Source organism: Macrobrachium nipponense, chromosome 30, assembly GCF_015104395.2.
Source record: "Macrobrachium nipponense isolate FS-2020 chromosome 30, ASM1510439v2, whole genome shotgun sequence".
NCBI classification, from domain to species: Eukaryota; Metazoa; Arthropoda; class Malacostraca; order Decapoda; family Palaemonidae; genus Macrobrachium; species Macrobrachium nipponense.
The window spans coordinates 2,551,162-2,574,781 of NC_087218.1; the positions used below are offsets into that span (position 1 = coordinate 2,551,162).

At 48.7% G+C, this 23,620-nt stretch overlaps 1 protein-coding gene across 1 annotated transcript in view; it reads right to left on the bottom strand.

The window, feature by feature from the left end:
• The window catches only part of LOC135201955 (uncharacterized), a 63,590-nt gene that overhangs the window by 39,061 nt on the left and 909 nt on the right, over window positions 1–23,620 (bottom strand). The window contains 15 exon segments of the mRNA XM_064231235.1: window positions 772–831; window positions 833–924; window positions 1,173–1,533; window positions 1,929–2,047; window positions 2,382–2,452; window positions 2,455–2,585; window positions 6,588–6,831; window positions 8,088–8,193; window positions 9,552–10,067; window positions 11,354–11,505; window positions 11,921–11,986; window positions 19,680–19,824; window positions 20,740–20,870; window positions 21,073–21,247; window positions 21,923–22,069. Of these exon segments, the coding sequence (XP_064087305.1) occupies window positions 772–831; window positions 833–924; window positions 1,173–1,533; window positions 1,929–2,047; window positions 2,382–2,452; window positions 2,455–2,585; window positions 6,588–6,831; window positions 8,088–8,193; window positions 9,552–10,067; window positions 11,354–11,505; window positions 11,921–11,986; window positions 19,680–19,824; window positions 20,740–20,870; window positions 21,073–21,247; window positions 21,923–22,069 (2,516 nt within the window).

The window sequence follows — 23,620 nt, forward strand, 5'->3', positions numbered from 1 at the left end:
GGAATGACTAAATATTCAAGATGCTGACAAAATAAATTAATAAAAAAAAAGTTGTGGAAGATGTGAATGGTAATGATGGCTTGCTACATTTATCTGAGCAATCTGGATCTAGATGGTTACAGGGTGTACCACAGAGAGTTCAGCGGTTATTCAATGACCCTTGTACATTTTATTTATTTCATCAATTTTCCCTCATTCATCCATTGGTTTTCTGTAACTAAAAATCTTTGGGAAAAATGTGCTGTGGATTATAAAACAAAGATTTTTCCAGTTTTCAAAAGGGTAAACAAACTTTATTATTGTTGGTGTGGTTTCTGATTTTGTGGATTGTTTTTTGTAGTTAGCTACAATAAAGTATCAAAGTCGTTGATAACTGCCATGTAAAATCAGAAAATCCTCTTACGTATATAAAAAACAAGAATAAATCAGAGCTTTACAATATTTTTACACACAAAGACACTTTGTATAAATATATACACAAATATTATTATACAAACGCATTGCCAGTTTTTAAGAGTATAATCATTTGATTAAATACAAATCCAAAACCTCTATAAGTAATTATTTTCTCATTTAAAATCCTTCGTTCATCTATCATCAGTTTAGTTCTGAATATGAACAAGGTGAAAGTTTCAGATGTAAACAATGCAACATTTACCTTGTTGCCATTTTTAAACACTGGAAATACATCATTACATCTAAGTATATAATACTTACGATGGCACAGTCGATTAGTGTGTGATGTTCTCCAGGCCAATAACCTTGTGCTACTTCTTCAGCAATTCTTTTCTCACAATGGTCGAACCTTTCCAGACCTCCTTGCAGTCAGAAATGCTGCTGTAGTAACCAAGAGTCTGGAGATTCTCTGTATCCAACAGTGGAGGCCTCACCAGTGACAGATATTTCTGAGGCTTCTATTTTGTCCTTGTACAGATGAGATTGGGATTTCTAATGCCAAGCCAACCCTCCCTCTGCTCCACTAGAATGACTGTCTGTCGAATAATAAAGCATTAATTAAATGGGAAGTTTACTGAATACACTTTTTTTGAAAGATTCTTTTTAGAAATAGTCTGAATATCCTGATCATACCACCACACTATATATATCTACTTTATATCATATAGATCATCCCTAAAAGTATTAGCCCGATAATAAATTTCATTCCTCATGACAAGGTTTATTGATGATTTGTTTCTCCAACCTCTTTGATTTCTACTCTTCAGGAACGGCTCCAAGTTGGTGAAATCCAAAGGTTCCAGTTTAGTGGTTTTTCCGGCCCTTGTCAGATGGAATATGAAGATTCTGCAATCTTCGCTAGCAGTTATTACTAGAGACATTCGGGCCACTATTTTCCGGCTCGTATCTTTATTTGGGAGGTCCGTGACGTAAACTACTGGAGATTCGTGAGGCCTTTCCGTCTGGACAAGTGTGAGCTGAGTATTGGAGGTCTTCAGAGAGGCATGGAGCAGATAGAGAATGACTGATCCATCTTCCAGACCAACCACCAATAGATTATCATCTTCTGCCACCTGATATGAATAAGTATTAAAAACACTATTTACGGAATAAAAGATATATATACATACTGTATGTATAAAGGCTCTTATACATTACCATAAAGATATATGTGATAGCATGACAATTATTTTCAAAATCAAGAAACGAACTGACCAGGTCCATCCTCCTGAATTTCATAAATATTCTGCTGCAGACAGCAATTTCTCAAATTCCTTCGACATAAATACTAAACATACTGTGAACAAGGAGCTTTAAATGCTCCAAAGTTTTGTTGTACCAAAAAAGGAATAAAAGTTCTTGTTGTGCTCTTCTTTAGTCCATGAAGATGTGAGTCTACATAAAATTGTCTCTCTACGGTACATTACACACTTCAATAGACTGATATATCGGAGTTAAATGAGATACCTGAACAGATAGCCCACGTGACACACTGAGGCATCCAGGAACCTCTGCTTGAGCTATAGTTGTTGGGACTATATTCTGCAATTCTGCGGTCAGCATCATCGTTGACTGAACTCTCACTGAGCCTCTGCAAGAAAAATAATTGTAGTGTGCAGTTAGAAGCAGCTTTATGTTTTCATTTATTTGAATATCTCATCTAACCTTTATTCAGTTATACAGATTTAAAGCCAGTTCTGTCTTTATAAAAATCACTAGAAGCCGAAAGTTTATTGTGAAGCCAAATAAAATAAAAGTTTTGACAAATTTGTCAAGAGTTATGACCTTTTTTCATGAATATATTTGTCAACGCAATTTATCTTGAAGAGGTCTCGAACTTAACTTAACCACAAATGGTTGTCTTGTTTTGTTCATTTGTGTAAATCCAGTGTTTTCATTTAACCCAAACTGGATGTAAAACTGACCTGGGGAAGAGCTGCAACTTGAAGATACTGATGATGGGTGGTGGTGGCTACGAGAGGATGATTTGGAGCCATGCAACACCAGACACGCTCCCACTGGGTCCTTGATGCAGGGACACGTTGTGCCAGTCTCCTTCCCACACAGCATAGATAACACCTGTGTTTCGTCTGGGAAGAGATGGGGGCTGAAGCCATTCACTTTGGGAGCTATGTTTTGATTGCAATACATATTGAGATCTGATTGAATATGTTGTGGGTAAGGATGTCAAGTCAGACCAAATTACGTACCATGTTTATGAGGCATGTGATGACAAAGAGAAAAACAGATTTATATATGGAAGGAAGGTTTATTTTTCTGTTTTCCGTGTGTAAAAATCTTGTTTTTCATAAAGTTCATATTTCACGAATTTTAGGTTTAACTGCAGAAGTTGACACAGTTCTTATGAGGAAAAGTTATAAAATTCAAGAGACTGCTGTTTAGCCCAGTGGTCAGCTGTTGTCTATTATAGATACAATAAATATCATGAAAGTTTGGACGAACCAGAATGAGAGAGTCCCACCTCTCCTAGTGTCGGAGGGGATAGACTTGATAAGATCGGCTAAAATGTAGTATCAAAGGCAGAGTAATTTTTTTTGCCCTCTTCTGGTGCAGTTGAACCCCTCCATATTGCAAGGAAGAGCAGCCAGCACAATTCCTTGCTGGACCTATACATACTGGTAGCAGTACAAAAATATTGGTACAATAACATTAAGAACCCAAGTTAGCCAGACACCTACTCATGTCCTTTACACCTCTCACTGCTCACGTTCTTATTCAAATCCATGGTGGACAAAACAACAAAAACACCATACACACACATTACATACATACGAATGACATTTAAACTTGATGGTCAGTCAGAAGAAAACCAGACGTCTCAACATGATTGCGCCAAAGGAACAAATGATGACGGCAGGCGAGTGGCGGGTGCCATTCATTCACCCCTTTACCACCAGTTTAACCAACACGTTACCAGGTTTCGATGACTAATTCCAGCTTGAGCGGAGGATCACTCCCTTTAAAAAGGCAATGGCTTGTCTCCCTCAGTAATTTTAGGATATTTAATAGAAAAACAGACTGACTAGCTCAGAATTTCGATTTGACTCTTGCCCCTATGGTTGATTTCACCAAGACTAAGAAATTGCTAAGAAAGTGATTAAACAAAATGCAGTTGGTATGCCGCACACACATTAAAAATTATATACTGTACAAGTAAATGACCAATAATATTCCTCTAAAATCACAATTTGTCGTAAATTGTATTTTTTTCCTAACTATACAAACCTGAGGTCCTTTGAACATATGGAATGTAATCAGCAGCAGCTGGAACTGGTCGTAAGCTTTGAACAAGGAGGTTAGGTAGTTGACTGCTTGTCTGGTAGTCGAGTGTCCCGCCCGGCTGGGAGGTGAAGCTTCACTTTGCTTTAGGCCCAGGAACAGAGTGAGGGGTGGCATGAGGTGGGACTATGTGTAAAGGACCTTAGGTTTGTATGGTTAGGAAAAATACAATTTACGACAAATTGTGATTTGTTTCTGACATGTAATACAAACCCTCGGTCCTTTAACATATGGAAGACTCACTTATTGGTGGGTGGAATCTGAGTCTTAAGAACAGACTGGTGTTTGTCCGACCTTGGTTCCCTCCCTGGTCATAAGAGCAGAGGGGAGGGATCCTAGCCTCTGTCCAGCTGATCGGGGTGTGAACCGCAGGATCAGTGGTCGGGACCTCTGGACCAAATTCATAAGAGGGAGGCAAGAACTAGTTCCTATTTCAAGAGCCAAATATAAGGTCATGGGTTTGTCTCTTGTTGGTGTCCACTCCCCCCCTTGTTAGGGGAGTGGTGGTTACCCACTCCTATCCCTACTGAAAGGAATAGGATGGAGCTCAGTTGAGTAGCTTACCTGCATCGGCCTCCTGTCCTGCGTAGTGACGACCGCAGCCCTCTGCCCACAGGTAGAGGAGAGAAAAGGGGAGGAGGAGAAGCCAGTCACACTCTCATTTGCTCACCCAGTCATGCAGTCACACAAGGATGCAATGCTGTTCTGTCCGCTTGGGAGCTGGGTAAGCTACGCAACTTGTTGAGCAGCCACCATGGGTCCCAAGGAAAAGTGTCTAAGGACCTTGGGCGATATCCAGAAGATAGAAAGATGTGAAGGTGTCGGCCTAAACCCGCCTTCAGCACTTGTGCCACAGAGAAGTTCTTGCGGAACGCAAGGGTTGGACAAATACCTCTGACTTCGTGAGCTCTCGTATGAAGGGTACCGGTGTCATCACTCCTATCTGAAGCGTACGCCTTCCTGATCACCTCACGAAAGAAAGAGTGTTCTTGGACACCTCCTTCTTGGTAACCCTGGTGCTAACGAAGAGGCATCGACACTCAAGTCTGAGGTGATGAGTTCTCTCCAGATAGCACCGTAGCGCCCTCACAGGACAAAACAGCATCTCATCCAAATCATCGTCGGTGAAGTCCCTCAGGGAGGGGATCGTGAATGACTCGAACCGGTTGTCAGAGACCAAAGGGTTCTGAGTCTTCGCTACGAAAATCCGGGACGAAATCGAGTGTTACAGATCCCCAACCCTCGTGTGCTTAACATGGAAGGAAAGACCATGAAGTTCCCCTACTCTCTTCGTCGATGCCAGGGCCAGCAGAAAGACGGTCTTGAGGGTCAGATCCCTGTCTGACGACTCCCGGCCCAGTGGCTCGAAGGGTTTTCGAGTCAAACTCCTGGGCCTCAGTTCCCCAGGTGGGCAAGACCTCTCGAAGCTCTTCATCAGGAGGGAGATCTCCATGGAGGTGGAAGAATGTCCACTCCCCGCAGCTTAAGGACTAGGGCCAGGGCAGCTCTGTAGCCTTTCACTGCGGAGACGGAGAGGAGCTTCTCTTGGCGAAGTAAGACAAGGAAATCCACTACCTGCTGAAAAGTGCTCTGAAGACGGACCACTTCCCCTGGTACACAGCTGCGAGAGGACTGCCTGAGGTACCCAGCCATCTCTGTTGCTGCTTGACGAGAAAAGCCTACTCACTCACAAGAGATGTGGATAACAGCCAGCCCGGGAAGAAGGAAAGGACAGGGAAACCGAACCCGAGCCGGTGGTACTGTTCCACGTGTGGCTGGCAACAGGAGGTTGTGCCAGTGGGAATCTCTCTCGGTGCTTCGGCGAGAAGAGCCAGCAGGTCCGGATACCAGGCAGCCTGAGGCCATTTGGGTGCCACCAGAATCATCCGAAGATTCGCGTTGACCGCACCCTGCTGATCACCTTGCGAATCAGACAGAACGGGGGAAAGGCGTACATGAAGAGGTTGTCCCACGGATGTTGAAGAGAGTCCTCTGCAGCTGCCCGTGGGTCCGGCACAACTGAGTAGAAAAACCTTGAGTTTTCTGTTTTGCCAGGTGGCGAACAGATCCACGACTGGGTGCGCCCCCCCAGTTTGAAGAGCCTTTCCGCCACGTCTGGGTGAAGGGACCATTTGGTCCCTATCACCTGATTCCGATGGCTGAGCTTGTCTGCCACTACATTCCTCTTGCCTTGAATGTATCTGGCCGACAGCTCTACCGAGTGAGCTACCGCCCGCCCCACTCGTGCACCTGCATCGTCAATGGGTGTAACGGGAGGACACTAGGCCCCCATGTTTGTTGACGTATGCCACTAACGTGGTGTTGTCGCTCATCAACACCACTGAGTGTCCCATCACCCGTTCCCAGAACTCTTGGAGAGCGAGGAACGCTGCCTTGAGCTCCAGGATGTTGATGTGAAGGTGCTTGTCGCGATGGTCCCACACACCTGCAGCCAGCACCTCCTCCAGGTGTGCGCCCCATCCCTCAGTAGACGCAGCGGAGAACAGCAGCATCTCCTGGGGCGGGGGGAGTGCGAAGGGGCAACTCCTCTTACGAGGTTCCTGTTGTCCAGCCACCAGGCTAGGTCCTGCCTCACCTCCTCCGTGAGAGACACATGGAAGTACGGTGGGTCTCTTGCCTGTGACCAACTCTCCTTTAGGCTCCACTGAAGAGACCACAAGCGAAGACGCCCGTGAGGGACTAACTTCTCGAGAGACTACAGGTGACCGATCACGACCTGCCACTGCTGAGCTGGCTGTTCCTGTAGGGACAGGAACTGTCTGGCTGCCTCCCTGAACCTGCTGATCTGCAGGTCTGCAGGGATGACTCACCCTGGTACCTCCGTATCGATCAGTATGCCCAGGTACTTCATCCTCTGCTTGGGCTTGAGATCTGACTTCTCGAAGTTCCCCATGATCCCAAGATCACGGCAGAACTCGAGGAGTCCATCCCTGTCCTGTAGCAACTGCGAGCCCGAGCACACCAGGACCAGCCAATCGTCGAGATACCTCAGAAGACGTATCCCTACCGAATGGGTCCAAGTCGACACCAGAGTGAACACTCGCATGAACAAACCTGTGGGGGTGGTTGAGAGACCGAAACAAAGTGCCCTGAATTGGTACACCGTCCTGTTGAGAATGAAGCAGAGGTACTTCCTGGAGGACTGGTGGATGGGTATCTGGAAATACGCATCCTTCAGGTCCACAGAGAGCATGAAGTCGTTTTCCCTGATGGAATCGAGCACTGAGCGTGTTGTTTCCATCGTGAACTGAGTCTGGTGAACGAATCGGTTCAAGGGAGAGAGATCTATCATTGGGCGCCAGGCCCCCCAATGACTTCTCCACAAGGAAGTCGGCTGTAGAAGCCCGGTGACTGATCCTGTACGATCTCCATAGCTCGCTTGCTGCAGCATGGATTCCACTTCTTGCCGAAGCGCTACGTCCATGGCAAAACCTGGGAACATACGTCTGTAGATGGACTGGGTGGAGGTGAGGGGTGGTTCTGCGACTCGAAGGGAAGTAGATATCTGTCCCGAAGGACATCCACTATCCAGGTCTCGGCTCCATAGCGCTGCCAAGTTGCCCAATGGCTCGCCAGGCAGCCCTCCCCACCTTCCTTGGCGCAGGTGAGGGGGAACACTGTCCCTAGCGTTTTCCCCTTCTTCGACTTCTTCTTCCCTTTCTGGATCGTCCTCTGGAGAAGGAGGACTGGGAGGAGGGCTGACGGTCATTCCTTACTGCAGAAGTCGAAGGCTGGATCTTTCCTCTCAGCTTCGACGAGGCCGTTGTCTTAGCCGCAGAGGAAGCGCTAGCTGAGGGCTCTTTGGCTTAGCCGCAGTGGCTTGAGGCTGCCCAGTTTCCTTTGAGACTGCCTGGTGGACTAAGCGGTCACTGTCCTCAGTGCGCCGCTGTTCCACTGCAGTGTCCACCATCTCTCTAGGAAGAGAGCGGGGGAATCCAGCACCGGTCTGTTTCTCACCACCCAAAGCTGCTCACGCCCTGCTGACCTGGTCACTCGAGTCAGGACTGCGTCCCGATGTCTCAGAACCAGGTTGGCCGTCTGGTGGGCCAGGTAGGAGATAGCCCTATCCCCGACTGGCACAGTCCTCCTGAGAGCCAGGTCTCCTTCGGGAGTGATGTTTCCCGAGGATGCCTCGACCTAGGGACACTGTGAGGGACCACAGGTCCAGCCAGGAGACTGCTTGGAACGCTGCCATGGCAGTCGACTTACTCCAACGCCAATGCCTCTTGCTTTGAGAATCAGAGGTTCTCGTACAGCAGGTGTTGAAGAGACACACCCCCCCGAGTTAGCCTAGTTAGCTCCGGATTAACCTGTTTGGGCTGCAGCAGGGTCCTCCGAAGGCACGTTAGAAGATACTCTGTTGTGGTAGAGGAGGGGGAAGCAGCTGGAAGACCTGCCGGACCGAGGGGATTCCTCCTGTCCGGAGACGAGAGAGTCCACTTGGCCTAGCACACTGTCGGCCAAGGCCGATCGGGGCAGTCCCACCGTCGTCCTGGGTTCCCTCTTAGGACCCCAGAACGACTCCAGCCTAGATGTAGGCTCAGAGGGCAGGAGCACCGATCCTTCCCTGAGGTCATTGTGCTGACAATCAGCCTGATAACCTCAGCGAAAGACCTCTTGATCTCGGGAGTGATTGCATCCTGAGGGGATGGACCGTCAAGTCCATCCAGAGAGAACGACTCCCAAGGCCCTCCTCCTTCCACAGGAGGAACCACGACAGACCCCTCCTGGTCTCCTCCAACCACTTGGCATAACGATCTGGTCGGATCCTAAGACCATGCCAGGCTCATAGGCCCTCGTGGAGGGATGGCGAGAAGCGCACTCCTTGCGGTCGCTCCTAATCGCCTCGCTCCTCCCGGTGTAGCCCGAGGAGGTTGAAGGGATAGGAGAGGAAGACCTGATGCTCCCCCCCTGCCCACTGGCAGAACCGGTGCGTTGGGGGGGCTGCAGGGGATCGCCAACTCGCGGTGACGATCGAGCTGGAGGCCTAGTCCGCGCGTCGTCCCTGGTGGGAGAACCGCTGGGCCGAGAACAGTAGCAACGGTCCCGAGCGTCAGGAGAGCTGCTGCCAGTCACCCTATCCGTACGGTCCCGATGGGAGCGACGGTCGGGGACCAGTAGAGTCCATTGTCGGGGTGGGAGCGTGGCCCGTCCTCACGTGCGTCACAGTGCCTAGGCCAGCCGAGGCTGGTCCTGGCGACCGGGGGGACCTCTTTCTTGCCTCAACCCCCGTACGGTCTGGGGGACCGTCGCGTCAACCCTGGGAACCGGCGGATCGACACGAGAGCGATCGCTGGCTTGGCGGGAGTCGCCTGAGCAACTGCCACCAGTCTTCCGCTCCTTGCCTGGGTCCCGGCGGCGAGCTGGCTCAGCTGCCTGGACCCTGGCTACACGATCATCCCACGCGGGCGACCGTACACTCTGTACCTCTCATGATCAAGCAGCCGAGAACGGTACCTGGCGCCGAGGCAGAAGCTCTAGTGCCAGGCGAGTGAGGTGCTGGTGTTAGCCGGTACCCACCTCCGGTCCCCATCTTCTTCTTCCTAGCGGAGGAGAGACGGGCCCCGTTCCCGGAAGGAACAGGAGGACCAGCAGAAGCCCCCCAACTGCCCCACCGGAGTGAGACAGACCCTTAGAGGCCTCTGAGCGAGACTTCTTGGGGGTGGGGGGGGGAGGCAACCTTCTTCCTCTCAGCTGTGGGGGCCTTTGGAAGTCGAAGGGGAAGAGGCGTCTGCAGACGACGACGAAGAAGACGATGATGAAGATGACGACACCTTCCTCTTCTTCTTCGTCAGCTTCTTCAAGACCACGTCAGGTCCTCCATCCAGGTACAGAGCTGGAGTGGTTGCTGAAGCAACAGTGTCCAGCTGCACCTGTCCAGAGGGACCTGTGGTAGGAGCAGTAACACCACGGGCTGGAGCGACAACGGCAGGAACTGGTACAGGAGCGGCAGCAACGGGAACTGGTGGAGGTGCAGGAGCCAGCGTCATCACCGGTACTGGGGGCAGGTCAAGTGGGGAGCTCTTGGGACACTGAAATTCAGGGGTTAGGGCAAGAGCAGCGAAACCAGGCGGCGGGGTGACCTCCCTCCTCGGTAAACTCGGCAGCGGAGCCTGGACTGCAGCTGTCAGGGTAACCGTCGCTATGTGCTGCATATACACCAGGCGGGGATGGAGCAGCGTAACCTGGCGTCGACACCGTTGTTGTGGTCGACATCTCTGGTCCATGGTGACCAGCCTGGATCCACGCACTGCTAGGTGGTACAGCAGCCCGTAAATGCTCTGTGTCCCCTGGAGCCCAAGTGAGTACCAGACCTGTCCCGAGATCATCAACCCGTGGCATGCACCCCTGAGGAAGGAAAGGTCAGGTTAATGGGGGGGGGGGGGTTCCCGATCGCCCAGGGGGTGAAAATCTCCCACCCCCCCAATTGAATGGAAGACCCCGAATACAGCTGGATGCCGAGGTGCCGCGCGCCCTCCTCCACGCTCAACTGGTCAAGCGAGGAGGACTGCGACACATCCCCCGAAGGGGAAGGAGCCATACACAGGAGCTGAGACAGAGGAAGGAAAGAGGAAGATGTGTCAATAACCAGAGGAGTCGCTGGAGAGCCCTCCGACGACTCCTTGGCCGGCTTACGTACCTTCTTCCTCCCCTCATAACGCTCCCACTGCTCCCCTGACCACAATACACACACAAATCACAGGGCTCGTGTGAGAGCATTCACGCCCTTGACACCGAGTACACAAATCATAAGGGTCTACCTCTACAAAGACCTAAAGGCCCCACACTTACGGTCCTCCACACTAGGGCACAATCTGCGGCTGACAGGGGCGGGGTCGGGGGCGGTCTCTCTGGTTCGCGGGAATCCATCGCACGATCCACGAGCAATAATAGCAATATAAACAAATACAAAGTACTCACAAGTTTCCACCACAAGCACTCATTAATAAGGAAAGTTGAGAAAAAATGCTTCTTAACGAAGTATCCAAGCATACGACAACAGCGGGCAGAGCGGCGAAGAGCACGTCTGGTTCCGAAGGCGGCCGAAAGCAAAGTGAAGCTTCACCTCCCAGCCGGGTGGGACACCCGACTACCGGACAAGCAGTTAACTACCGAACCTCCTTGTTCAAAGTTTACGGCCGGTTCCAGCTGCCGTTGATTACATTCCATATGTTAAAGGACCGAGGGTTTGTATTACGTGTCGGAACAACTTTGATTTCATAGTCTGTGGTAATTTAAGTCAGTAATTATGTAGTAAAATCATCACTTTCAATAAGTAGGGTTGTAATAGTATTTGGAAAGCAAGACATTAGGATAAATCCATGCTGTCTACCCGAACATGAAGGTGCAATGTATTACTACCCTAATAGTATTCTCCTTGCATTTCAATACATTTTTTATTATTTGTTAATCTTTTTTTAATAAGTGGGGTATCTTCTTTCTATATTTCTCTTTAACTCATCTTACTTCTTCCTCATGAACACTATTCTTTGGAAGCTTGAATTTCAAGTCAATGGCCCCTCTGTTGGCTTGTTCCATGTGAATAGGTTTCATCTTCATTGCTAAAAGATCTTACCTGTATGATCCAAGCTGTAATTGTGCCTGATGAAGGGCAAAAGTGTGACGGGAAAACCCGGCCCTTTGTTTGGACATGGATCTCCCTCAAGAGCTGCAGCCAGGCTTTAGTGACACTAGTCTCACTCCATCCCCTCCTCAGCAAATCTGAACCTGAGAATAAAGCAGGCCAATGACTCATTAAAAAAAAAAAGTCCTGTTGTATTCTGGTGATTAGCATGTCGAGTTGATCTGGCTGTTTGATGAATATTGACCTCACTCAGGAAGTGTTTCCTTTTTTATTTATTTTTTATTTTTTTTAACAATGGTATAAACTGGGTATTTACTGTTAATGGTACCTGGCATGACTTATTATTATTACTATTCATTACCTTAGCCTCACTATTAAAATATCATGGGTCTCACCCAAATGGGTAATCAGTTATTCAGTTCCTCACTACACACTTCACATAGAACGTACTAAATATTCAGATGTTCCTGCCTGCAAAACCAAAGTAAAAGTTTGTTAATAACTGGTCAACCAAGAGTGCTCAGTGACTGCAGAAGCATCAACAAACGTTCCACTCACCTGTCGCTTTGATGGCAGCTTCTTCTAGGGTCTCTGCTTCCCAAACCCTTAGCCATCCGTCTCCACCTTTTCAGAAGTACAATACAGTAAACTTTAAAATTCCTTAAAAGAAAAAGAAAAAAATATATCTTGAATAGTAAAACAACAATATGGCCAATACTATTCATGAATGCTCTAAAAACAAAGGATTATAAATCAAAGATCTTTTTAACCAAATGCTGAAGGTATAAATCACAATGCTATGTTCGCTATGTACTTCGCACAGCTGGAACCGGTCATGAGCTTTCGAACAAGGTGGTTCGGTAGTTAACTGCTTGTCCGATAGTCGGAGTCCCACCCGACTGGTAGGTAAACATCACTTTGCTTTAGGCCCAGGAACAGAGTGAGGGTGGCATGAGGTGGGACTATGTGTAAAGGACCTCAGGTTTGTTATCGTTAAGAAAAATACAATTTATGACAAATTGTGATTTGTTTCCGACACACTAATACAAACCCTTGGTCCTTTAACATATGGAAGACTCACTTATTGGTGGGTGGAATCTGAGTCTTAAGAACAGACTGGTGTTCGTCTGACCTTGGTTCCCTCCCTGGTCGTAAGAGCGGAGGGAGAGGATCCTAGCCTTTGCCCAACTGATCAGGGTGTGCACTGCAGGATCAGTGGTCAGACCTATGGGACAAAATTCATAAGATGGGAGACAAGCGTGCCTCTTATGAATAGCAAGCAAGAACTAGTTCCGACGCAAGAACCAACATAAGGTCTTTGGTTTTGTCTCTTGTTGGTGTCCACTCGCCCCCTTGTTAGGGGAGTGGTGGATAAACCGCTCCTATCCCTAATGAAGGGATAGGGCGGAGCTCAGTCACGTAGCTTACCTGCATCGGCATCCTGTCCAGCGTAGTGACGACCGCAACCCTCTACTCACAGGTAGAAGGAGAGAAAAGATGAGGAAGAGAATCCAGTCACACTCTCATTCACTCATCCATTCACGCAGTCTCACAAGGATGCGATGCTGTCTTGTCCCCGGCGAGGGAGCTGGTAAGCTACACAACTTGTTGAGCAGCCACCCAAGGGTCCCAAGGAAAAAGTGTCCAAGGATGAAGGGTACCAGTGTCGTCACTCCTATCTGAAGCGTACGCCTTCCTGATCACCTCATGAAGCCAGAAAGAAAGAGTGCTCTTGGACACTTCCTTCTTCGTAACCCCGGTGCTAACGAAGATGCGTCGACACTAAGGCCTGAGGTGACGAGTTCTTCCTTCAGATAGCGCCATAGTGCCCTCACAGGACAAGCAGCATCTCATCCTGCATCATTGTTGGTGAAGCCCTTCAAGGATGGGATCGTGAATGAATCGAACTGGTTGTCAGGGACCAAAGGGTCCTGAGTCTTCACTACGAAGTCTGGGATGAAATCGAGCGTCACCGATTCCCCATCCCCTCGTGTGCTTTACATCGAAAGAAAAGACCATGAAGTTTGAGGGTCAGATCCCTGTCTGACGATTCTCGGAGTGGCTTGAAGGGTCTTCGAGTCAAACTCCTAAGGACGAGAGTCATGTCCCACCCCAGGGGCCTGAGTTCCCTGGGTGGGCAAGACCTCTCAAAGCTCTTCATCAGGAGGGAGATCTATATGTAGGTGGAAATGTCCACTCCCCGCAGCTTAAGGACTAGGGCCAGGGTGGCTCTGTAGCCTTTAAGAGGAAATCCGCTACCTGCTGAAGAGTGAAGACAGACCACTTCCCCTGGTACAACCACTGCAGAGGACTGCCTGAGGTACCCAGCCATCTCTGTTGCTGCTGCGGTGAGAAAAAAGCTTCTCGCTCGCAAGAGATGTGGGGATAACACCCAGCCGTGAAGAGACAGGGACCGAACCGCTCGGTGGTACCGTTCCACGTGTGGTTGGCACAGGAGGTTGTGCCAGGGGGGATCTCTCTCAGTGCCTCGGCGAGAAGAGCCAGCAGTTCTGGAATACCAAACGGCCTGAGGCCATTTGGGTACTACCAGAATCATCCGAAGATTCACAGTGACCAGCACCCTGCTGATCACCTTGAGAATCAGACAGAACGGGGGAAAGGCGTACATGAAGAGGTGTTGTCCCACGAATGTTGGAGAGTATCCTCTGCAGCTGCCCATGGGTCTGGTACAACTGAGTAGAAAACGTCGAGTTTTCCTGTTGTGCCGGGTGGCGAATAGATCCACAAAAGACTGGTTAGCCCCCACATGTTGAAGAGCCTTCCGCCACGTCTGGGTGAAGGGACCATTCGGTCCCTATCACCTGATTCCGATGGCTGAGCTTGTCTGCCACTACGTTCCTCTTGCCTGGAATGTATCTGGCTGACAGCTCTACTGAGTGAGCTACGGCCCACTCGAGCACCTGCATCGTCAACTGCTGTAACGGGAGGGACACTAGGTCCCCATTTTTGTTGACGTATACCACTACTGTGGTGTTGTCGCTCATCAACACCACTGAGTGTCCCATCACCCGTTCCTGGAACTCTTGGAGAGCGAGGAACGCTGTCTTGAGCTCCAGGACGTGGATGTGAAGGTGCTTGTCGTGATGATTCCACACACCTGCAGCCAGCAACTCCTCCAGGTATGCGCCCCATCCCTCAGTCGGCGCGTCTGAGAACAGCAGCATCTCTAGGGTTGGGAGTGTGGTGAGGCACTCCTCTTACGAGGTTCCCGTCGTCCAGCCACCAGGCTAGGACCTGCCTCACCTCCTCCGTGAGAAGCACGGGGAAGCACGGCGGGTCTCTTGCCAGTGACCAACACTTTTAGCCTCCAATGAAGAGACCACAGCTAAAGATGTCCGTGTGGGACTAACTTCTCGAGACGACAGGTGACCAATCACGACCTGCCACTGCTGAGCTGGCTGTTCCTGTTGAGACAGGAACTGTCCGGCTGCCTCCCTTAACCTGCTGATCTGCGAGTCTGCGGTGAAGACTCGACCTGCTACCATGTCGATCAGCATGCCCAGGTACTTCATCCTCTGCTTGGGCTCGAGATCTGACTTCTCAAAATTCACCACGATCCTGAGATCGCGACAGAATTTGAGAGTCAATCTCTGTCCTGTAGCAACTGTAAGCGGGAGCTCGTCAGGACCAGCCAATCGTCGAGATACCTCAGAAGACGTATCCCTACCAAATGGGCCAAGCAGACACCAGCGTGAACGCTCGGCGTGAACACCTGTGGGGCGGTTGAGAGACCCACCAAGCAAAGTGCCCTAAAATTGGTACACTGTCCCATCGAGGATGAAGCGGAGGTACTTCCTGGAGGACTGTGGATGGGTATCTGGAAACATGCATCCTTCAGGTCCGCAGAAAGCATGAAGTCGTTCTCCCTGACATAATCGAGCACGGAGAGTGCTGTTTCCATCGTGAACCGAGTCAGGCAAACGAACCGGTTCAGAGGAAAGAGATCTATCACCGGTCGCCAGCCCCCCCCAATGACTTCTCCACCAGGAAATGTCGGCTGCAGAAGCCAGGCGACTGATCCCATATGAACTCCACAGCTCGTTTGCTCAGCGTGACTTCTACCTCTTACCGAAGCGCTACGTCCCTGCAGATGGACCGGGTTAGAGGTGAGGGGTGGCCGCAACTCGAAGGGTAGTAGATATCCCTCCAGAAGGACATCCACTATCCAGTCCTCAGCTCCGTAGCGCCTGCCAAGTTGCCCAATGGCTCAACAGGCACCCCCCAACTTCCGGCAGCAAGTGGAGGGGGAACGCCTGTCCCTAGTGTTTCCCCTTCTTTGACTTCTTCCCAGATCCTCCTCAAGAGAAGGAGGACTGGGAGGAGGGCTGGTTACAGTCACTCCTTACAGTCGAAGTCAAAGGCAGAGTCTTTCCTCTCGGCCTCAATGAGGACATCATCTTGGTTGTAGAGGAAAACGCTAGCTGAGCTCCAAACCTTGCCGCAGTGGCTCGAGGCTGCCCAACCTCCTTCGAGACTGCCTAGTGGACTAGGCGGTCACTGTCCTCAGTGCGACGCTGTTACACCGCAGTGTCCACCATCTCTCTAGGGAAGAGAAAAGGAAGAACCCAGCACCGGTCCCGTTCCTCAGACCCAAATCTGCCTCACGCCCTTGCCCGACCTGGTCACTTGAGCGAAGACTGCGTCCCGAGCCTCTCAGAACCAGGTGGTTGGCCCACAGATTGGCCATCTGGTGGGGGCCAGGTAGGAGATAGCCCTACCTCCAGACTGACACAATCTCCCGAAAACCGGGTCTCCTTCGGGAGTGATGTTCCCCGAGGAGGCCGCGACCCTGGACACTGCGAGGGACCTCAGGTCCAGCCAGGAGACTGCTTGGAACGCTGCCATGGCAGTCGCTTCCAAAGCTAGTGCCTCTTAGCCAGCAGGTGTTGAAGCGACACACCCCAGGTTAGCCGGGTTAACCTGTTTGGGCGGCAGCGGATCCTCCGATGGCACGTAGAACCACCTCTGTCGTGGTAGAGGAGGGGGAAGCAGCTTGGACGACCTGCCAGACCTAAGTGATCCCTCCTGTCTGGAGACAAGAGAGTTCACCTGGCCCAACACACTGTTGGCCAAGGCTGATTGGGGCAGACCCACTGTCGTCCTGGGTTCCTTCTTGGGCCCCCAGAATGACTCCAGCCTAGATGTAGGCTTGGAGGGCGGGAGCACCGATCCTTCCCCAAGACCATTGTGCTGACGAATCAGTGTGATGACCTCTGCAAATGACCTCTGGGTCTCGGGAGTGACATCCTGGGAAGATGGACCGTCAAGTCCATCCAGGGAGAAACACATCCCAAGATCCTCCTCCTTCCACAGGAGGAACCATGGCATAACCCTTCTTGGTCTCCTCCAACCACTTGGTTGCACGATCTGGTCGGTCCCAAGACCGTGCCAGGTTCGTAGGCCCTCATGGAGGGACCACGAGAAGTGCACTCCTCGAGGTCACTCCTAATTGCCTCGCTCCTCCCGGTGTAGCCCGAGGAGGTTGAAGGGATAGAAGAGGCAGACCTGATGCTCCCCCCCCCTGCCCACCGGCAGAGCCGGTGTGCTGGGGGGGCTGCAGGCGATCGCCAACCCGTGGTGACAATCGAGCTGCAGGCCTAGTCGCGCAGTTTCCCTGGGGAGAACCGCTGGACCGAGAATGGTGGCGACGGTCCTGAGCATCAGGAGAGCTGCTACCAGTCAACCTATCCATCCGGTCCCGGTGGGAGCGACGGTCAGAGACCCACAGAGTCCACTGTTGCGGTGGGAGCGTGGCCCGTCCTCACGGCGTGACACAGTACCTGGCCCAGCTGAGACTGTGCCTGGCGACTGGGTGGACCTCTTCCTCGCCTCAGCCCGCGTACGGTCTGGTGGAACCGTCGTGTCAACCCTGGGGAACGGGGGATCACCACGAGAGGCGATTGCCGGTCTGGTGTGAGTCGCCTGATCGACTGCCACCAGTCTTCCGCTCTGTGCCCAGGTCCTGGCGGCGAGCAGGCTCAGCTGCCTGGACCCTGGCTGCACAGTCAACCACCCGCGGGTGACTGTACACTCGGTACCGCTCGTGAACGAGCAGGCGAGACGGTTCCCGATGCCGAAGAGACTCTGGCGCCAGGAGAAGAGGTACCGGTGGTAGCCGATACCCCTCCAGTCCCAATCTTCTTCCTTGCGGAAGGAGAGAACAGGCCCCTTTCCTGAAGGAACAGGAGGACCAGCGAAGCGCCAACAGTCCCACCGGAGTGGGACAGAACCTTAGAGGTCTCTGGGCGGGACTTCTAAGGGGGGGAGGAGGCAACCCTCTTCTTCCTCGCTGTGGGGCCTTGGAAGTTGAAGGGGAAGAGGCGGCTGCAGACGACAACGACGAAGACGACGACAGAGACACCTTCCTCTTCTTCTTCATCAGCTTCTTCAGGACCACCGTCCTGCTCGAGATCGCCACCCACGGCAGGCATACCTGAGGAGGCAAGAGTTGGGTTGAGTGGGGGGGGGGGTTCCCGCTCGCCCTGTGGGAGAAAGTTCCCACCCCGAGCGAACGGAAGAACCCCGAGTACAGTTGAACGTCGGGGTTGCCGCGCTCCCTCCTCTACACTTGACTGATCGAGTGAAGAGGCGGACCGTGACACGTCCCCTGAAGGGGAAGGAGCCATACGCGGGAGCTGACACGGAGGAAGGAAAGAGGAAGACGTGTCTGTAACCAACGGTGTCGCTGGAGAGCCCTCCGACGACACCTTGGCCGCCTTACGAGCCTTCTTCCTCCCCTCGTATCGCTCCCACTGCTCCTCCGACCAAGATACACATATCACACATGTATCAGCGCGAGAGCATTCTCGCCCTCGACACCGAGTACATAAATCATGAGGGTCAACATCATGTAATGACCTAAAGGCCCCACACCTACGGCCCTCCACGCCAGGGCACAATCTGTGGCTGACTGGGGGGCTGGGGGGTCTTTCTGTCTCGTGGCCGCTCATCCTGGCACAAGACAGCAATACACAATAGATGAAAAAGGCAAAACCAAGTACTTACAGTCACTCAAGTTTTACTCAAGATAACCATACACACGAAAGTCTTCGATAAAGCAAAGGCGAAAGCAAATGACGATGGCGGGCAGAGAGGCGAACACACGTCTTGCTCCATCAGCGGCCGAAAGTAAAGTGATGTTTACCTCCCAGTCGGGCGGGACTCCCGACTATCAGACAAGCAGTTAACTACCGAACCACCTTGTTCGAAAGCTTACGACGGTTCCAGCTGCGCTGAAAGTACATTCCATATGTTAAAGGACCAAGGGTTTGTATTACGTGTCGGAACAAATTTTATTACCATACAAACATTATCTTCTTCCCTCTTGAAATTTAAGGATATCAGAGTAAGATCTGTGACAAATCTATTGGAATACGTACACTCTAACCCTGAGAGAGAGAGAGAGAGAGAGAGAGAGAGAGAGAGAGAGAGAGATACTAGAACATTCATTGACTTATGACAGCTGTGCTGTATTAATTTTATCCACAGATGGATGTAGTACTGCATCAGTCTTATCCACAGATGTACTAGTACGTACTGTCTCAGTCTTATCCACAGATGTACTAGTACTGTTTCAGTCTTAGCCACAGATGTACTAGTATTGTATCAGTCTTATCCGCAGATGTACTAGTAATGTCTCAGTCTTATCCACAGATGTACTAGTATTGTCTCAGTCTTATCCACAGATATACTAGTACTGTCTCAGTCTTAGCCACAGATGTACTAGTACTGTCTCAGTCTTATCCACAGATGTACTAGTACTGTCTCAGTCTTATCCACAGATGTAGTACTGTCTCAGACTTATCCACAGATGTACTAGTACTGTCTCAGTCTTATCCACAGATGTAGTACTGTCTCAGACTTATCCACAGATGTACTAGTACTGTCTCACTTATCCACAGATGTAGTACTGTCTGTCTGTCCATGAAATCATAGCAATGAATCAGCAACATGAGTTACAGACTGCAAACCTCTGCCGCGGCAGAGCAAGCCAACAGGAGGAAAACCTCGCACTGAAATAATTATCAGAGGGTGGATAGCAAGATGGGTAAAGGATAATATGAATGGCAGTGCAATAAAAGGAATGGAACGGGTTGCAGCTAGGGGCCGAGTGGATGCTACAAAGGACCTTTTATAATGCGTATAGTGCTCCCAGTGAGGTCAACTGACGGCACTAACCCCCTACGGAGCTGGATACATATTGATAACTATCATTCCTTACAATGCTGAAACATGATTCTTGTTCGCAAAGTCTCTACTAGGTCTAGGAACTGGATGCAAAAGACACGACACTGACCGACTGTGTATAAATGGGACCCGTATAACTGAAGGTCCGTCACTGGTCCCTGATGGCAAGGGCGGCAGCCACCACCACCTAACCACACCCTCAGCTCCCCGTCCACGCCCACAACTACCCATCCACCGCCCACTCCCAAGGCAAACTGTCAAGAGAAAAAACTTATTTTAGTAAAAGAGTACGACTCGCCTATCACAATAACATTGTTAAATAAGGCAAGAAAGTTCTGCAATTGTATTTCCAAAAACAACTTACAGGAAAGAAAAAATAGAGGAAGAGTAAAAGGAACAGAATGGGAAAGAAGAGAGGCCGGAGGAAAAGGGAAAGGAAATGAAACAGAGAAAGAAGAAAGAAATTAATATTGGGGTAAAGGGGTTAAAGACAATAGAGACGAAAAGGAGATGGAGAAGATATAATAAAATAAGAGGCAGAGACTACAAAGAATAAAAAGAGAGACAGCTAAAGAAGAAAGTGAAGATGCAGAAAAGAAAGAAGAGAGACTTTCGGTTAATGGCGGTTTTCGCTTATCCGCAACCCGTCAAGAACGCAATCCCCGCTGATAACCGGGGCTTCCCTGTATATATATATAATGTATGTGTGCATGAGTATTGTGGCTATAAAACCACAAATAACCCACTGATATCTGATTCCCATTATATTAAGAATAAACTTGCACCCAAAGGGGGTTGTATCATGAGCCCACCTACCAAAAACCGGAGATCAAACCCATGCCTATTCGGTTGATAAATGAATCTCAGTGACCTTCTTTATGAAGTCAGCTATCAAGGGCAATGTAAGTTTATTGTAATTCAGCTTCTGTACATATTCCTACTCAGATATCATGATGGGGATGATTGTTCATGATTCTAACTATAAAATCTGAATTCGCCAGGAACATGTGCTAAACAGCCCCAAAATCTCTTCATAGCTGACTGGATCAAGTCAATCATTCATAACCAAACCAAATGGAGCAGGTTCGAAATCTGCTTGGGGTAGTATATGAGCACATCCCTGTCTAACAAACTAGAAATGGAAAAATAAGCAAATGTTATTTACATACCGCATCTGTGGCCAAGCAATACATTGAGTACACGCGATCTGGTGTCATCAAGCCAAAACCAATGGTGGACATCTGAACTCTCTGACCTAACGGTCCATTTGTAACTTGCCATACAGAGAGCTCGTCCTCAGCTGAAAAATTGAATGAGTGTACGTACAATACAATACAACGAGCTCTTGCCCCTACCTGTTAAACTGGCAAGATCCCTAGATTCTCATCAAAGTTTGATCTCATTTAAGTTAAAAGCTCACTAAAATTATATATAACAGCAACATATAGTTAATTCTCTGTTTGAATAGTAGTTGATGCACTTCCGAATAGAACACTTATTACTTGCAATCATAGCAGCAATAATCTTGTCGGGTAAACCTCGTGATAATGACATGCGGTAAACCTGCTGAGGCTTCAGTTGGGGCAATGCTGTTACTAGCAACTGTTCTGGGCAAGTAACAGGAGTATCTTGGGACTTGTCTCTCGCATCAGGTACATCAGCCCATTTCCATTTCCCCTAAATCATGTGAAACTTGCATTGAAACCGACTTGTTTCTCTGTCTTCGTCATCAGTGGGCCAATTCCATAAAGTCAGCATCAACTCGCCATCTCTGTCTTCATCTCTAGTGTCCGTTTTCTTGCTTTCAGGAACAGAGAGGACACCGAGGTAGTCACCTTTAAAACTGTAATGAACAAGGTGTGATTTGTTTTAGATATTTTCTACCCACTGCAGGTGCATTTTTGAATATTTTTGCTACTTTTAAAGTGATAATGTAATCTTTCCTTAGGGATGAGAAAAAGTCTGCTGAACACATTATACTCGAGTCCATTGAACCCTAAAAGTAAGAGACATTGATGAATAATCTTGGATTTCGTATGTCCTATATCTAAGCTAATCCATCTAATTTGCATTTTATTATCTGATACCGTTGGAAAAATCCTTAACAAAATTTGTTTCTTTGCCTTCTAATTCTTTATTAATGTGACGACATTTCTTTGGTAAATTCTAACCAAACGAATAATAATTATCAAAAGATTTGGCGAAGTTAAAATGATCTTTTCCAACCAGAAGATCCAAATGTCAAATATGAGTTATCACACAAAAATATTACATTTCAAATGGGAGGTGGTTGGATGAATGAAGCTCGTTTCTTCTCTAAGTATAAAGAAGTTTATTCAATAGTCGACTGACCTGAAATTCAATGTGGTAAATAATATGACCTGACATGAGAGAATGTGGAGGAGAATTTTTCACCAGTGGCCACTTCTTCCACATGAGATGACTCATGCCACCTGCGTTCTTGCCGCCCACTACTACAGTCGTACCACTAGGACTCATCTGTTCAGTTGAAAGAAAGGACATTTCAGTTATTGACATTCATATGAGTGACTTGGCTTTCAAAGCATAATTTTCTCAGTCCATTATTATTATTATTAATATTAAAAGCTTAAAGATAAGTTCTTAAATCCACAAAGAGAAAAATAACTAAACAAAATAATGTACATTAGCGAGAATGCTCAGTCGTCTTTTATGGTGAATACAGTTGTGTTAATGTAGACTTGAGTCAATGTTGTGTGTTTCCAAGGCTTTTTCATACTTTTGTGGATGGTATTAACAGGGCGTCTAAGAAAAGAACAGAATTAAAACCAGATTTACCAACAGGGAGTAAAGGAAAACAAGAGAATTAAATCCAGATTTACCAACATGGCGTCTTGCTTGTGTAGGGGTTTAACAGAACAGTGAAAAGATAGCAGTATATAAGTAGGAAAAAAATAAACATCAAACTAGGCAAAAAATTCACAATGAGGATGTATAACAGAAGGTGGAAGAATTTTTTGCAAATGGTATTCAAGAAGACTTAAGATCTAAGTTAATGCTTTGGACTGAATTTTGAGGCTGGGTTGTGAAACTCACGAACGATTTAGTAAGATATTTTGAGGGAAGTACTTTTGAAGAGGGAAATTGCATACAGCAGGAGGCATGGTAGGTAGAGGTCTAAGTGAATGACGTGTACTTTGGGTGGCAAATTCCAGATAGTATACTAGTACTGCCAGCCTCAGTTTGTTTGCTATGCCCCTGGGTTAGGTTAGGTTAGTTTAATAATGTTTCCAACGGATAATTTGGATAAGGTTACCACAATGAAATTATTTTCAAGAAGATTCCATGGTTACTTCTTAAGATATGGCGTCCCGCTTTTCTCAGGGAATGTCCTGTAGCATATTCCCGACCTGTAAGAGCACCAGACCTTCCCTGAAAGCTGTGTGATATCTTAAAAGCTAACCATAGATAATTCTTGAAGCAACCTCATTATGTTTCCTACACTAAAATTACTTCCTTACTAATCTAACCTAGGTACATGGCAAAAAACAAGGATTGGACGACTGGTGCAATATTTTTGTACATCTCGGGAATTTCCGTCTCAGTACTCGTAAATTGGTTATAGTTTGGGGATATTTTTTGTTTGTATGGTGTTTTTACGTTGCATGGAACAGCGGTTTATTCAGCAACGGGACCAACGGCTTTACAGTGACTTCCGAACACGTCGAGAGTGAACTTCTGTCACCAGAAATACATATCTCTCACTCCTCAATGGAATGGCCGAGAATCGAACTCGCGACCACCGAGGTGGGACGCCAACACTGTACCAACCACGCCACTGAGGCGCTGTTCGGGAATATGCCTTCTGGTGAGGTGAATAAAACTTGTGTAGGTCTTCTATGAGTCCACTCTCTTAATGAAGAGCAAAGCTTCCCAAGGAGATGATAAGCACACTGTGAAGCATGGTGGTACTCATTGAGTCAGGATTTGGAGTAACTACCTAACTCTCATAAACAAACTAAAAATTGAGAGCGTTGATGTGGCGTAACAAGTTGTGTCATGGGAGAATAT